Source organism: Ochotona princeps, chromosome 17 (assembly GCF_030435755.1).
Source record: "Ochotona princeps isolate mOchPri1 chromosome 17, mOchPri1.hap1, whole genome shotgun sequence".
In the NCBI taxonomy this organism is placed as follows: Eukaryota; Metazoa; Chordata; class Mammalia; order Lagomorpha; family Ochotonidae; genus Ochotona; species Ochotona princeps.
Window position 1 is genome coordinate 170,594 of NC_080848.1, and position 16,655 is coordinate 187,248.

The 16,655-nt window shown below is 60.4% G+C and overlaps 1 protein-coding gene across 2 annotated transcripts in view; it reads right to left on the bottom strand.

Annotated features, from left to right (window-relative positions):
* Positions 1-16,655, bottom strand: part of TBCD (tubulin folding cofactor D) — a 133,920-nt gene that overhangs the window by 4,589 nt on the left and 112,676 nt on the right. For both annotated transcript variants that reach the window (XM_058676546.1, XM_058676545.1), the window contains 15 exons: positions 16,493-16,553; positions 16,168-16,190; positions 13,206-13,237; positions 8,893-8,955; positions 8,279-8,352; positions 6,880-6,961; positions 5,170-5,288; positions 4,406-4,497; positions 3,913-4,053; positions 3,409-3,492; positions 2,577-2,735; positions 2,361-2,499; positions 1,492-1,613; positions 895-972; positions 1-90 (listed from right to left, as the gene is read on the bottom strand). In XM_058676546.1, coding sequence (XP_058532529.1) covers positions 1-90; positions 895-972; positions 1,492-1,613; positions 2,361-2,499; positions 2,577-2,735; positions 3,409-3,492; positions 3,913-4,053; positions 4,406-4,497; positions 5,170-5,288; positions 6,880-6,961; positions 8,279-8,352; positions 8,893-8,955; positions 13,206-13,237; positions 16,168-16,190; positions 16,493-16,553 — 1,359 coding nt within the window. The remainder of the gene's footprint in view (positions 91-894; positions 973-1,491; positions 1,614-2,360; positions 2,500-2,576; positions 2,736-3,408; positions 3,493-3,912; positions 4,054-4,405; positions 4,498-5,169; positions 5,289-6,879; positions 6,962-8,278; positions 8,353-8,892; positions 8,956-13,205; positions 13,238-16,167; positions 16,191-16,492; positions 16,554-16,655) is intronic.

Sequence of the window (16,655 nt, forward strand, 5' to 3'; positions counted from 1 at the left end):
ACAGCAATGCCCGAGCGGAGCTTCTGCACGTCCCGGGATTTGCGGGTCTCCTCCTTACACAGAGCCAGCAGCCGCACGCAGAAGGGGTGGCTAGAGGGACAGCAGTTGCTCAGGGGCAGGCCTGTGGCACTGTTGGCACAGCCAGAGGGAGGCCCCGACCACACCACAGACCACACGACCTGGGGCTGCCACGGTCATTCCAGCCACATCAGCAGTTCTGTGGACCAAGGGTCCCAGAAAAACTGCAGCCACTCTGGCCTCTAGTTCCATCCTTGAGCTGTCAAGCCCTGCAGTCAGTCTAATTTGTGCTGGGTACCTGAGCCCCTCTGCCACTAGCAAGCCACACCACTGCCAGCTTAGCTGGACCGACGGTCCCTGCCCAGGGCTGGCCTCAGCATATTCCATGCCTGTCCGCTGCAGGGTTGGTTGGCTGCCGGGCACTCAGCAGCCTCACACTTGGGGGATCTTCCCACCATGGTGAACATGCAGTGGCTCGGCCTTCCTGCTTGGAGCCCGCAGCAGCCACAGGCCCAGTAAGAACCCTGCTGCCCGGCTCTGAGCTGGTCCCTGGGCAGACCAGCCCCAGCAAGGAAACCTGGCCTAGAAAGGGTGACCTTCCCACCCCCTGCCCACCCCATCCCCACACAGCATGCAGAGACCAAGGGCTCCGCGGAAGGCTGGCACAGCCTGCGATGGGCCCAGCTCTCCACGAGGGGTCACTGTGCACCACTCCACCCCCAGCCAGACCCATAGGACAGATAGGGCAGGAGCCTGTGGGCCCCCAGCCCCTGCCCTCATCATCTGCCAGCTGAGTTCACCCGGGAGGCATTAAACGGCCTCTCAGTGTGACTGGGGAGCAAGCAGGGGAGGGGAGGAGGTGCCGGGGGAACTCACTTCTCCTCTGCGGTGAAGACCTCGAAGCACCCATTGGCCAACATCTGATCAAGCATCTTCAGCAGCGACACTGACACCCTGAGGGGAGGAAGGAAGCGTGAGGCCAGATGCTGCTAGGCCTGCGTGGGGACCTCACCTGGCACGTGTTCTCCACGGAACAGGACAAGGTCAACAGCACAGCCGGTACAAGGGGCCCAAGCCACGCGGCTCAGCCACCCCCAGCCCCAGGACATCCCAAGCCCCTCTTGGTAGGGTCCCAGATGCCCAGAGGTGTCCTTTGAGGACAGGTTCCTGCTGCTGGGTTCTGACTCCCCGGGAGGGCTCAGGGGGCCCTGGGTTCTGACAGCAGTCTGGGGTCTCTACTCCAGCTCTGTGTGGGAGCAGGCCTGGGTCCAATCTGCCCAGCACACAGCCTTATCTCCACAGGGCTCCTACGTCCTGGTCCTTTGCTCAATGCTGAGATGCAGAACAGGAGTGGGCCCAGACAAGGTGCGGGGACCCAGGTTCACCGTCCAGATGGGCCAGCTTTGCCCAAGTCCCTACGGGGACTGGGTTGGAATCCCAGCATTTCCAGGCCACAAGGGACACCACCCACACCTGTCATTCAGAAGGTTGTCCTCGAAGACCTGCAGGAGCGTCTCACTGAAGCTGCCCAGGGCCTGCGGATCATCCTGGATGCCCTTCATGTACTCAAAGAGGCTGTGAGTGGAGTGCCGGACCTGCAGCAGGATGAGGGCGGGGACCACTGTGAGTGCCGGGGCCACCATTCCCGACAACAGCCACAGAGCCCAGGTGACCAAGCAACAAACACATGCTGCAGACGCCTGGCCAGTGAGCGCAGCTCTGGGAGCTGACAGCCGGACACTGGCCATAAGCCAGGGCCGTGAGGTCCTGCCCCCCGGCACCGTTGTGAGCCGAGCGGCATGGCCAGCGACCCCGAGTGCCCAGCTCTGACCAGAGCACACCAGAGAAGGCAGGAGGGTGAAGTGACCCCAGCACTCACGGAGGAACCAACAAGCTACACTGTGTCGCTGGCCTGGGCACACCATGCCTTGCAGCCTGACCCTGCTCTCAGACAATGGAAGAAACAAGGCCCATCTGTGTGGCAGGCTGAGGCCACAACAGGATCCCCCTCCGGGGAACACGGATATGGGCTGCCGGAGGGCATGGGAACGTCCACGTTGGCAAGCTGCCCAGGGAAACACGGATGAAGCCAGTGAAACCTCAAGGATGGCTTGGAGCTGTGTGCCCTGTTCCAGGCCAGGACCTCAGGAGCTGCCCAGAGCACACGAGCCCATCCCATTCCCACCTCCCCAGCCTGACCCCTGGGTCACAGTGCTGGGAGTGCATGGCCCCTTGACCCCAAAGAGGAAGTGTGGAAGCCCCGTCTCCCACTGGCTCCAAGGGGGCAGGCATTCCTGCAGCTCCACTGAATGCCCCACCAGCCTAACCCTTAACCTCCTCACCGTGGACTCGGTCAAGCCTCCCACGGACACAGCCAGCCCCAGCAGGACGTGGTAGCGGTAGGCAGGCAGCCCCAGTAGCTGAGTCACACGGGGGAAGGCCTGGGAAGGCGCGTTCCAGTTCACAGAGGCTGTGTCAGACCTGGGGAAGCTGTGTGTGAGGCCACACCGGGCAGCCAACATATGGAGGGCCCATCCCTACCCCCGCTCCCCCAGTACCTGGGAAACAGCTGTTCCAGCTCTCCTCGGTGAGGCACGTGTGGAACAGGAGGGTCGTCAGAGTGCAGCAGCGTCAGGAACACATGGCCAGCATGAGCACGGAATCGGTCGATCTTCTCGCTTGCCTGCTGGGCCACGCAGCACATGACCTGCTCACAGCTGCGACCAGGGACAAGCCTTAGTACAGAGGTAGGCAGAGGACCCTGTGGACCAGCCTGCCCACCCCAACCCCAGCGCCCACGAGGACCAGACCTGACTACCCCGCTCCCAGCGCCCACGAGGACCAGGCCTGTCCACCCTGCCCCCAGCGCCCATGAGGACCAGGCCTGTCCACCCTGCCCCCAGCGCCCACGAGGACCAGCCTGTCCACCCTGCCCCCAGCGCCCACGAGGACCAGGCCTGCCCACCCCAACCCCAGTGCCCAGGAGGACCAGGCCTGCCCACCCCAACCCCAGTACCCAGGAGGACCAGACCTGACTACCCTGCCCCCAGCGCCCACGAGGACCAGGCCTGTCCACCCTGCCCCCAGCGCCCAGGAGGACCAGACCTGACTACCCTGCCCCCAGCGCCCACGAGGACCAGGCCTGCCCACTCTCAATCCATTGTCCCCACAAGGCAGGTGCACAGCACAGGTATGCTCAGTACACACTAATGAACAGGACGACTGTCAGGGGGATGAGGGAGACGGGAATGAGGGAATGGTTGGGAAAGATGGAGGGCGCGGGGTGCCACAGTGGGGGAGGGAGGCCAGCAGGTGGCTCTAGGACAGTGTGAGGAAGAAGCAGAGCAGGGCGGGGGTCGGTGGAAAGCACGGGGCCTCTGGGACACTCACACGGAGGCCTCGAGGAGCGCCGGACAGCCCCGGGCCAGCAAAAGCGTCAGCTCCATCAGGCTGGTCATGGCGGCCTCCCGGACCCTGAGAGACAAGGAGACACGGAAAAAGCCACTTGGGACAGGGTCCAGCCTGGTTCCACCAGCTGCCCAGGACGCATGCAGATTGTGCAGGCCCTGCTCCGATCATAGAGGTGCATGTAGGAGACACGTGGTGCCCAGAGGGAGATCATGGTGCCCAGAACAGGTGATTGTCCCATGAGCCTTTGTCCCTGACACTGCAGTTCACAGGATCCCACTGGCTGTGTCTGTGTCCCTTGAGCAGGTGCAGGGAGCTTGATCTGTACAGCGCAGGCCCGGACGGGCACCCTCTCGCCCCACACCCATGCATGCAGAGCACAGAGCACTCAGCGGCTGCCTGCCGCTGGCCCTGAGTCCACTCAGGCTGAGTGCTGGGAGAGCCCAGGTCCTCGGGTGGGGGAGGGCGACACACACGGCCCCTCACCAAGCGCCTATGTCCCCGCGGCTGTCCATGGTGTAGTCATTCATGCAGGTCAGTAGCGCACGGTACACCTGGGGCACGTTCTCCTTGCACAGGGTGTCATCGGGGCTACCGTCCTCTCTCACTCCCACGGTCTGGCAAACCCTGGAGGGAAACCCGAGATGAGCCCCAAGTGGGAGCTTGCGAGTCCTCCCTCTAAGGAAGGCCTGAGGGCCTCAGAGCCCCCTCCCACGGCCTGGCCAGTCCCTGCACCTTCCCTCCTGAGGGTAAGGGACTCAGCCACGTTGGAAGCAGGAGGGCTGCCTGAACACAGGGCTGCCTGGACACAGGGTCGTGTGAGTGGGCACAGGCCTCAGTGGAGAGTGTCTGGCCCAGAGCTGGTGCCCAGACTTGGGGGACACCGAGGGTTTTCCACAGAAAGGAACCAGAACACAAGAGAGTCCCCTGCTGGGATGACATATGCTTGCCCGTGTCCAGGCTGGCCCTGCAGACTCACCGGGCAATGGCCTTCAGGCCATCTCTTCTGGACTCGGCAAAGTTCATGTCCACGGGAGAGATCTGGGTCACAGAGATCAACCCCGAAAGCACCTGAAAGCAATGCGCCTGGAGCTCAGAACCATGTGTCGGGTAAGTCCCCAAGAGCCGGTGCAGTGGTGAGGAGCCACTGGCCTCCCCAGGGCGAAGGTTCCCCTGTCTGCCCTGAGCTCAGACCAAGACAAACGAGGAGTTTCCACGTTCGGCAGTCAAAGCAGCAGGTGCATGAGCAGAGGGCAGTAGGAGGCACCCAGTGTGTGTTCTGGCCCTGGCAGGACAGAGTGGACTCTGGGTGCGGCTGGGCCAGCTGCAACTGAGGCCCTCCTGGGGAGCTCTACACGAGGACAGTGCTGAGGCGGTGCGGCCTCAGGTGCAGGTACACCTTGGACCTTGGCTCTGAGCACGAGGCAGAGCGGGAAGATCGGGTCAGCAGCCCCCACACCCTCAGACCCAGGGCTCTGCCCATCGGCACTCCTAGCTCAGGCCAGCACCATGGTGCCAGCTAAAGTTACAGAACTAATGTGTCCTAAGCAGCAGGCAGACACCCCCGGCCACAGCTGACTTGGGGGGAAGAACCGGGGCCAGTGCAGCTTGAGTCTCCGTCCTCACCCCTACAGACCAGCACAGCACCCGGCACCTCCACAGCCACAATCTGCCTGTGTCTGCCAGGTCTGGCCCTCGGCCCACCCTCACGCGGCCCCCTTGCTGTCCACATGGCAGCCTCACCTGCTGGAGCTGGCCTTTCAGAAGGAAGTCGGGAAGGGCTCCCAGAGCGAGGGAGAAACCACAGCGCGTCATCTCATCAGGGCTCCGGAGCTCGGCCAGGTACTGGCTGACCAGCTCCTCTGAAAGGCAGCATGGAGCCACGTGAATGGCAGGAGCGCCAGCCCCATGGCATCAGAAATGAAGCCAGGAACTGCTCCAGCAGACAAACTCAAAGTGGCACACGTCATGAGGGAGTCTTTTTAAGGTGGCATAAGGCTTGTTTCAAAAGCAAGAGAGAGATGCACTTCCATCTGCCGGTCACCCCCCAGTGCCTGTGATGGCCGGGTGCCGGTCAGCCCCCAGTGCCTGTGATGGCCGGGTGCCGGTCACCCCCCCAGTGCCTGTGACGGCCGGGCCAGGGTCAGGTCTCCCCAGGGCAGCAGCAGCAGCTGGAGCCAGGACGACAGCTCCACCCCCCCCGCTCTGGGGGCTTCCTCTAAGAACACGAACTCCAGGCACTCCTCTTTTATCTATGAAGAACACAAAAGTGATGTCTCCCCTCAGCAACTCAGCCATGTGCGAGCCAGAGCTCACAAGAGCAGAAAGGAACTGTAACAAGAACAGCAGCATCTAGGAAGAGCCAGGACTAAGGGCCAGCTTTGGGGCAGAGCTTCCATCTGCTGGTTCACTCCCCAAGTGGCCACAATGGCTGAAACTGAGCTGACCCAAAGCCAGGAGCCAGGATCTTCTTCCAGGTCTCCCACACAGCTGCAGGGTCCTAAGACCTTTGACCACTGTACACTGCTTTCCCAGGGCACAAGCTGGGAGCTGAATGGGAAGTGGAGCAGCTGGAACATGAACCAGCACCCATTTAGGATCCTGGCGTGTGCAAGGAGAGGATTTAGCCACTGGGCCATCGCACTGGGACCCAAACCAGCAGTTCTGACTCCCGCACACACAATGTTTACACTCTGTAATTTCATACACTTGTATGTGATCAGAATACTTGTTACACAACAGAATATGAGAAAATACTGCAGGCCACAGTCCATAAAAACACTCGGGAACTTGATCCTACCAGCAGTGCCAGGACCCAGCTCAGCACTGCCACAGCCAGCGCAGGAATGCCCCGGAGAGTGAGGAGCCACTGTACTGGGCAGCAAGGGGCAGTGAGGGGCAGCAAGGGGCAGTGGGAGCCTCAGCACTGGGCACAGCTAGTGAGCCGTGGCTTCACAGCAGTCTTCCAAGAGCACACAAGAGCAACTGTGGGGACAGGGGCCACATAAGCAGGAGACCCAGCGTGGTCGGCATCTTGGGGAGTGAACCTGCGGACAAGAGCTCTGTGTCTCTCAAAGGGAAAAGAGCACCCAAGTGGCAGAGGAAGCACGAGAGAAAGACGGAGGGCCAGGGAGACGGCGGAGCAGGCAACTCGGAGCCTTGAGGGGACACGGAGGGAGGAGCCAGAGAGCCTGGCAGCCCAGGGTTTGTCAGGAGGGACCGGGACTGGAGGGCTCGGGTTCTGATCTGGACACAGTGCAGGACCAGGGGACACCGCACACTCTGGCAGGCGACAGAGAAGAAACCTGCTTGGCCCCGGGAAGAATCAAGTGCACAATCTCACATGACTGGACCCGTCTCCCTCCCAGCCCAACACCCACCGCTGCACTGCCCGGCTCCTGCCCTCATCCACTCTACCCGCAGACCCCATGAGGGCCCATGCCGTCCACTCACCCTGCACAGCAGGACTGGCCCTCCCGGGCTCCTCCATGTAGTATTCTCGGCAGAGGGCGGCCAGCGCCGAGACAGCCGTGTCCTGAACAAAGTGAGATGTGAACACCCCCAACTTCGCCTTGACAGTCACAGCTGCTGCTGCCCACTGCTGCCCACTGCTGCCCACTGCTGCAGGGCTGCCAGCAATAAGAACCAGAGGGTATCCTCCACACAGACATCGTGGCAAAGCTCACAGAGCCATGAGCTGCTCACTCCTCTCCTTTGTGGTTCTTTCCTAGGACCTCTGTGTGGACACCATGGACAGCACAGTGCAGGTTCTGTGAGAGCGTGAGCCACAGAGGGTCAGCGTGAGCCACAGAGGGTCAGTGTGCGCCACAGAAGGTTAGAGTGTGTTACAGAGGGTCAGTGTGAGCCACAGAGGGTCAGTGTGAGCCACAGAGGGTCAGAGTGAGCCACAGAGGGTCAGCGTGAGCCACAGGGGGTCAGCGTGAGCCACAGAGGGTCAGTGTGAATTAGAAGGTCAGTGTGCACCACAGAGGTTCAACGTGAGCCACAGAGGGTCAGTGTGAGCCACAGAGGGTCAGAGTGTGTTATAGAGGGTCAGTGTGAGCCACAGAGGGTCAGAGTGTGTTACAGAGGGTCAGAGTGTGTTATAGAGGGTCAGTGTGAGCCACAGAGGGTCAGAGTGTGTTATAGAGGGTCAGTGTGAGCCACAGAGGGTCAGAGTGTGTTATAGAGGGTCAGAGTGCGCTGAGGTCCTGGAAAGAACATGGATGGGCAGAGTGCTGGGGATGGAGGGACACCAGACAGGGGCACCTCAGGAATCGATACAGAGGCCACCAGAGGCTTGGCAGGGTGGGGCACTGGCGGAACCCAACGGGCCTCCGGGGACCCCACACCCACACCACCATGGGCAGACAGCCAGAAGAACCTGGACACCAGGTGTCTGCCCTCACCGCCCTCAGGGAAGACAAGCTCTGGGACCCTGGCTGTTCTTTCCCGTGCCCACGTCGGGAGGCAGCTTCCAACAGAGGGCTGGGAAGAGGGGCACAGCACAGCCCTCGTTCGCAGACACGCTGCCAGCTTCTCAGGGAGGAGGCCTTTCGGCTGTGTGCAGTGGGACCTGGGCAGCCACTAGTGTGGACGGACCGTGCACAGCAGCTCTCATCTGCACTTGTATACCATGGAGTTTCTGAAACTTTCAAACCTAGGACTCAAGGACCAGCAGAGCAGTTATCAACCTAAATGGATGAATGCCATGGGTAAAGCAGCACAGCGGTGGGTGACCGGTGGGTGACCAATGGGTGAAAGGGGGGTGCCCGGTGGCAGCTGCAGGGGAAGGCGGCACCCAGAATCCCGAGTCAGCACCCCAGGTAACAGGCCGCAGCATTCACTCTACCTTGATCTGTGTGGAGCTGCGCGACATCAAACGCAGGTTCCTCAGCGTGTCGTCTATCAACCACTGCCAGCCTCCTGTCAGAGACACGGACTCAGCCCAGCTGAACAGTCAGCAAACGCACCTCACACTGACTCTCCTGTCGGAGCCTCAGGCAACCTTTGGCAGGCCCCTCTGGGGAGACCCCGGAGAGCCAGTGGATCAGGGAGTATTCTCTCTCTCCCTTCGAAACAGAAAACTCAAAACCAAACCAAATCAAAACCCAGCAAAGCAAAGGAAGCGGTGCCAGTTCCCGAGGTAGCAGAGTCCCAGGGACGTAGGTGGCCCCACAGCCCCTCCCACTTCACAGCCTAGCAGGGCCGACCCAGGGCCCTGAGTCCATGCAGAGGCCGGGGCTGCCTGCTGCTCACACGGCCCTCAGCACCAGCTGGAGTCATTCTCCTGGGACACGAGGCCCGCTCCCTTGGGTACTTGTCTGCCTAGGAGAAGGGACCGGGCTGGCATGGCAGCCAGGGCCCCCAAGAAGGGGAGCGTGCAGGCCGCCTTCATGTGTGGGGAAGGGGTGCTCAGAACCTCAAGTCACAGCCCTGCCGCTGAGTCACTAACGGAATACTCACCAATGACGGCATCACCTTTGAAAGGCATTCTGGAAAGTGACGAGTTTTCTATTAAAACGCACACTAGGAGAGAAGAAGTCAACGTTATCTTCCCACAGGTGCCATCGCTGTCCCGTGAACTTGTACTGCTGGCATCCGGCTCCTGTCTGGTCTCCCTGCCCCGGGACGGAGAGCCCTCCCCCGACCCCCCGACCTCCTGGTCCATGCTGCGGCAGCAAAAGCACAGGCCGGACCTAGAGCAGCTCCGGCAGCCGGAGCAGGGAGGCCTGTGTCCTGGGCTTCACTGACCCCATCAAGGATGCCTGGCACACAGCGGAGCACAGCAGAGCCTGGGCTGAGCAAGGCTCGGGGGAGAGGCCCTGCGCCAAGGCACCGCTGACATGGGAGCACTCGGGGACCAACAGGCACAGGGCAGGCAGGAGGTCAGAGCCGAGCCGTCGAGGTGCCAAGGGGCAGGTCCTGGGGCAGCTGGGAGACCACGGCGCGAGCGCGTTCCACGGAAGTGTGGTGTGACCATGCGGGGTCCATGAGGCTGTGGCCTGAGCTACAGTGTGCAGCTTCATAGAAGACCGGACTCGGTGGCACACAGAGTCAGACTTGAGGACCCCTCCTCATAAAACAGCCACCCATGGACCCCGTGGAGTGGGGGCAGTCAGACAGGCCATGGCCCATTGGGTGTGCCACAGAGGCCTGCCCGCAGCAGCAAGCACTGACCAGAGGCCTGCCCGCAGCAGCGAGCACTGACCACAGGCCTGCCCACAGCAGTGTGTACTGACTAGCTGCTCTGGCACAGGCTTTTCCCTAGCAGTTTTATGTCTTTTACTCTCACTGCAGAACACCTGTTCTCTGCTCCCATACTAATTCCACACAAGCTCCCACACTGTGAAGACAGCGCCTTCCTGTCTCTTTCTGCTTAGGGAACTACAGCTGGGCTGGAGGATGTCGGAGGAGGCTGCCGCACACACACTCAGGCTCTGCTTCAGAGCAGGGAGCGGCATGAGCCAGGATCCTCAGCAAGACTGTGGAGGTGGTGATGGGCACATAGCAGCGGTGGGCAGCAGCTGATGGCCAAGTGCCTGGACACTGACACCCTTGTGGAGTCTGGGGTAGAGCCCTCCATCCCTGGCCCAGCCCTGCTCACTGTGGTCACTTGGACAGTTTCCAGTGCGCAAACCTGCTTTTCTTCCTCTGTGTTTGTCCCTGTGGTTGTCAAATAAACAAATATTTAACCCATGAAAATACACTCAACTCCAGCAGAAATCAGAGAAACCAACATTAAAATCAGGCCCCAGGGGCATTAAAATGCTGGAATTCCCACACTGCCTGTTGCAGGGCCTGAGTTTGTGTCCTGGATTCTCCACTTCCAAACCAGTCTCTTGCTAATATGCACTTTACGATGTAGCAGGCAATGACTCAAATACCTGGGCCCCTGCCGCCCACAGGACACGCGGACGGAGCGCCTGGTCCCCGCCGCCCACAGGACACGCGGACGGAGCGCCTGGTCCCCGCCGCCCACAGGACACGCAGACGGAGCGCCTGGCCCCCGCCGCCCACAGGACACGCGGACGGAGCGCCTGGCCCTGGCTGCCACAGGCATCTGGGGTGCAGAGTGGATAGGAGATCTCTTTGTATCTCACCCTCTGCCTTTCAACTAAATAAATGAACACATAAGCCTGAGTAAGTAAACAGGGATACCGGCTTACACTGGTTAAGTATCTGGAGCAGGCACAGGAAGGCAGATACTGGGGAGGTACTCCTAACGCAGGGGGGGACTGGGACACACCTGGGTTCACAAAACCACACACACGCATGCTGGGCAGCAAAGCCAGACGCGGCCCAGGGTTGCTCAGTGGGTGAGGGGCTAAAGGCACTCGAGGGCCTGCAGTTGCCAACCTCAACACAGTGACCTGCCAGGTCCGAGGATGAGCAGCTCTCTGGCAAAGCAGCATCCAGCCTGGACTCAGTGCCTGCACTGGACACAGATCACCACCCTCACCAGCACGAGGCTCCACAAAGTCAGCAGAGTCCTGCAAAGCAGGACAGAGAGGCACCCAAGAAAGCCCACGACCAGGCTGCAGCAGGCATGGGGAGAAAAGCACGCAGGCTCTCCAGGCCCAGGCAGCGGACAAGAGCAGACAGCAGGACAGACCAGCACACACCAGAGACACACTGGGATACACCAGGATGTGTCAGGAATATGGGACACACTGGGGATGCACCAGGAACACGGGGGACACACCAGGAACACGGGGACATGCTGGGATATGCCAGGAACACGGGGGACACACTGGGATATGCCAGGAACACGGGGGACACACCAGGAACACGGGGGACACACTGGGATATGCCAGGAACACGGGGGACACACCAGGAACACGGGGGACACACTGGGATATGCCAGGAACACGGGGGACACACCAGGAACACGGGGTACACACTGGGATATGCCAGGAACACGGGGGACACACCAGGAACACGGGGGATATACCAGGAACACGGAGGACACACTGGGATACACCAGGAACACGGGGAACACACTGGGATACGCCAGAAACACGGGGGACACTCTGGGATACACCAGGAACACGGGGGACACACTGGGATACACCAGGAACACGGGGGACACTCTGGTATACGCAGGGAACACGGGGGACACTCTGGGATACTCCAGGGGCGCACCTGCCTGACACTGCAGCCCTTACATCCGGGACAGTTTCTGGCTCCATGCCCAGTCCCCTCTCCTGATTTAGCTTCTGGGGAATGCAGACCCCTGAGGAAGCAATGATGGCCCAGGTGACTCGGTTCCTCCTCCACTGTGGGAGGTGTGGACTGAGGTTCTGGCCTCCAGTTATTTCAGCATTCAAATGAACCAGTTAATAGCAGTAGTGTCCATCTATGCTTTTCTCTCAAAAAATTAAAACACACACAAAGCCAAGGTGCAGGAGGATGCCCTGCCTGCCGGGCCAGGGGTTCAGGGCAGTGAGCACACAGGGGGAGGTCCCTTGCCTCCTGCCCTCCTGAGCCGCAGGCCATGTTGCCCCCTTTCCCTAGCCCACCCCAGCTCTGTCACAGCCAGCGCCATGGCCTAGCGGCTAAAGTCCTCGCCTTGAATACATCAGGATCCCAAATAGACGCCAGTTCTAATCCCGGCAGCTCCACTTCCCATCCAGCTCCCTAGCCCACCCTAGCACTATCACAGCTGGCGCCGGGCCGAGTGTCCGTGTTCTGTCCCATCACTCCCTATCACTACAACGCACCAACCCCAGAGCCCAGGCTGCAGTCCCGCGGGTTCCACAGGCACACACAGCATGTCCAACAGGCTGAGCCAAGATGCACTCGGTGGCAGAGCAGGCACCCAGGGCAGAGTCACAGCCCTCAGCCACAGCAGCCACAGTCCTGCAGCACGGCCACAAGATCTAGGCTGAGCGACTGCCCTTCGAGCGATGAGGGCTCCTCAGCAAACAAGCTCCTCACAAGGCACGGGTGAGCAGGGACGGAACAAGCAGGCCCCACCTAACTCAGGCCCGCACTGGCAAGTCAGGGAGGCAGAGCGGCTACCTCCATCCCCAGAGGCTTGGTCACCCGGTTACCTGCAGGGCAGGTGAGGTCACCGCTGCCATTCAGTAGGCAGCACATTGCCAAGCCCTTCCTTCAACACTGAGCCAATGCTGGCTGGAAAGTATGGGTGGGAGCTCAGCAGAGAGGTCCCTCTGGACCAGCAGGTATGACAGTTGCAGGTCATGGCACCCAGGAGGGTCACACCGCTGCAGGCTCCTAGAACCTGTGCCTGCTGGTCACCTGCAACGTGCAGCCCTGATCCCTGCTCGTCGTCCTGACCCCTACGTGTAGCTTCATGCCTCTCCACCCCATAAAGGGGCTCTTGGCCCACAGAGACAGGCGGTATCTCAGCATAACATCGCAGCACACTTCCCAGCCGCTGCTGCCAGGTGCTGCCGACTCAGGCCCCTCTCCTCCCGGTAAGCACGCGGGCAGGCAGCGCTGCCGACTTAGGGCCCCTCTCCAAGGTGACAAAGAGCACTGGGGCCCCAGAGAAAGCCCAGACAGGCCAGTGAGTGCCTGAATTTCCCAACAGGGAAACCGCCCTTTGCCCTACAATCACATATAGGAGATGAGGACAGCACCCACGGCAGGCTCCTCCCTCACACCCACCTGGGCCCACAACAGCGGGGAAGGAGGGCATTAGAGGCATGGTGAGGTGGAGTGGCAGTGGAGATCTGGCCTCAGGACACAGTGTCTACTGCAGGCCTGGCCAGGTCAACTGGCCCCTCTCTGGCAGAGACACTCAGACCTACCTGCTAGTCTCATGAGCTCTCCTCCCAGACCCCTGAAAGACATCAACAAAAACACCCAGAGTTAGTACAACGTGGAAAAGCTCCCCTCTCCCGAGTGCAGACAGAACTTCAGGCATAGAACACACACATGAAATCAAGTTCACCAGAAGTGGCCCAACCACCTCATACACACCCTTTACCACTGGACCCTTCGCCTGCCAGCATCTGCTGGACACAGGTCCTCTGGCCACGCCACAGGGACTGTCTGGCTGTCGCGGCACCCAAGAGGTAGCATGTATGTGCACCACAGCGGCCAGCCAGCACCTGCCTGCCATGCCCACCAAACGACTACACACAGGCAGTCTGGTGAGAGTGATTGCCTGACACAGTAACAGCGCCAGGCAGTGCCTCCTTCCAGGAAGGTGGAAGGTGACGTGTTTACCTACCAGGCAGTGAGGAAGCAGGGCTAGGTGCAACATGAGTGAACCCAAATGGAGAATGACCCCAACAATGCTGTGGTGCAGCAAAGGCTGAAGGGGAAAGTGGGTGAGGATGAGAGGCAGGGGTGGAGGAGGGTGAGGGGCAGGAGTAGGGGTGGGAGTGGAGGAGGGTGAGGGGCAGGGGCGGGGGTGGAGGAGAGTGAGGGGTAGGGGTGGAGGTGGAGGAGGGTGAGGGGCAGGGGTGGGGAGGGTGAGGGTGAGGGTGAGGGACAGGGGTAGGGAGGGTGAGGGGTAGGGGTGGAGGTGGAGGAGGGTGAGGGGCAGGGGTGGGGAGGGTGAGGGACAGGGGTGGGGAGGGTGAGGGGTAGGGGTGGAGGTGGAGGAGGGTGAGAGGGAGGGCTTGCCATGGAGGGCAGAGCAGGGGTAGTCCGAGGGCAGCTCCTGGTACTCCACCTGCCCTGTGGCCCTGGAGGCCTGGGAGCACTGATGGAGCACATGGGAGCTGGGAGCGAGCAGCACACTCAGAGCCCAGGGGCTGCAGTGCCTGGCTGTGACTGCTCCTGGCTCACCACCAGGCCTGCGGGGGCCCACACCGGCCCCGTACACCTCACGAGGAAGATCACCACTGGGACTAGAAGGGAATCAACCCAGCCAGACCTCCAGAGGCACAGGAGGGAGGACCACACTGTGCTCACCAACTTGGGGTTAGGTCCCTGGCGCGTCCAGAAAGTGTAAGACACCAAACAGAAGCTTAAGGAATATTTTAAGCCACAAGTATGAAGAGAAAAACTGCATGAAACTTATGGGAAGATGAGAAAGAGCCAAAGAGAAGGAACAGGAGGAAGAGACAGCGCGGTGGGGGCGGGACCACCCTCCACTGCACAGTGGCATAAGGCACCTATTGGCGGCTGGGAGCAGCCTCGCGGGAGGTCCAGGCCTGGGGGGGAGGTCCAGGTCTGTGGGGGAGGTCCAGGCCTGGGGGAGGTCCAGGCCTCACATGAGTATGGCTATAGTAGTTGTGACTGCAGTTTAGCAACTTTCACAATTTTGTGAATTTTATTACTCCTAAGTTATTTCTCAAGGGGAAAAAAAGATTGTCAGGAGTTTGCATTGCGATGCAGGAAGTGAAGCTGCCTCTGGCTCAGCTTCTGACCAGCAGGACAAGCGACCCTCCGGGGAGACCAGATGGAGCCTTTGGCCCAGGCCAGCTTGGCCCAGCTCTGGCAGTATGGCTATTGGGGAACAAACTGGTAGACTGAACACCTCGCTCTTTCACACTCTAATAACCTGTGGGACAGAAACAGGAGGAAAGAATCCATTTCCATTTGTCAACATGTGGCAAGAATCTTACATCAGCTGCAGGTTTGGAGTTAGCCCCCAGGGAGGGGACATCCCACAGCTCGTGTGAGACCACCCACTGTCTGCAGCCTGCCGCAAACTTACCACAACTACACTGACTGCACCCATGGCCTCTCGGTCAGCAATAGCAGCTGCCCACCAGTGTGGGTTGGCGGGGATCCTGCAACAGTGACCTCAACAACCACACACTGGTGGTCATGACAAGAGCCCACAGGTCTCCGTGACAGACTTAGAGAAAATGTAGAATGAGGGACGCAAAGGGTCAGCCGGACACTCAGCACAGAGAGGAGAGAAGCAGATGGCTCCCTTCAGGGAGCAGCTGTCGGGACAGCCTGCCCTTGGGGGCATCCTCTCCAGGTGTGGACCCTCAGCCTGTCAAGGCTGTGCTCCTGCCCACGATGGCCATACCAGCCAGCCGGGGGAGCACCAGACGTAACAGGCACTGACGTGACAGACGAAGCCCGACCGAGCTCTAGAAAGCAGCTGAGCCTGCACTTGCATGTCACTAAGCGATGACTGACCTCGCGGAAAGGCCCTGCTCTTGAGCGAAACGCCCCAGGCACTGCCCTAGTCGTCCAGGACTGGAGGGAGCCCGAGCGACTCTCCTGACACCTTGCCCAGGATGAGCCACACCCACAGATTGGTGTGGAGTCCCTGCAGCAAGCTGTACAGGAAGGGTCAGACACCTCAGCTAGCAGGACAGCTCAAGTGCCCGGGGCTGGGGCTGGGGCATGGGAGGACCAACTGCCCACAGGCAAGTGGACTGCACTGCGAGGTGGGGGAGGCTGGACCTGGGACAAAGGCTGCGCCCAGCAGATGCAACGTCACACAGAAGTCAACCTTGTAACACTCGAAGACCACCGTGGCTACACCTCCAGGCTACACCTATTCAGGCAGGACGCATGCTGCCCGAAGTTCCAGATGACACGCTCTTTCATTCAGACACAAAACACGAGGCAAGCATCGTGGTGTCTACTCGGGAGGCTCCCCTTGGACCCAGCTTCCTGCTCACGCATGCTGGCAGGCAGTAGGTCAGCTCAGGCGCCTGGGGCTCTCAGCTGCTGTGTGCATGTGGGGAGCGAACCAACGGATTTCTCTTGGCCACTCTGAATTTTCAAATTAAAAACACAAAGTTCCTTTGGAAACAGACATAAAACACAAACACTTAGCTTTTGAGAGCTCACCTGTACAACTGGCGATCACGAAGCTGAAAGAAGAGAACAGCAAGTTATTTGTGTGATCTGGGCTTTCAAACACCACCATGCACACAACAGGCTGGCAGAGGCTCCCTGTGCTCCCACAGAACCCCACCTCCTGGAAAGCCCTCCCTGTGCTCCCACAGGACCCCACCTCCTGGAAAGCCCTCCCTGTGCTCCCACAGGACCCCACCTCCTGGAAAGCCCTCCTCTGGCCACACGAGTCCCCACCTGCCGCTCTCAAGGAGGGGAATGCCTGAGAGGGACCCCTTTCCTGGGCACCCACGAGGCGCAGTCATGGAGCCACACACACCTGCTGGTGAATCTGCTTCACGCCCTGCACAGTCTTGTCATCCAGGTAGTCAGAGAGGGGCCTGCAGAGATAACACAGCAGAGGTCAGCAGCACCAAGGCCACAGGACAGGAAACGATGCTTCAGGTCCAATGGTTCCTGGGCCCAGAGTTCCCACGGGTTAT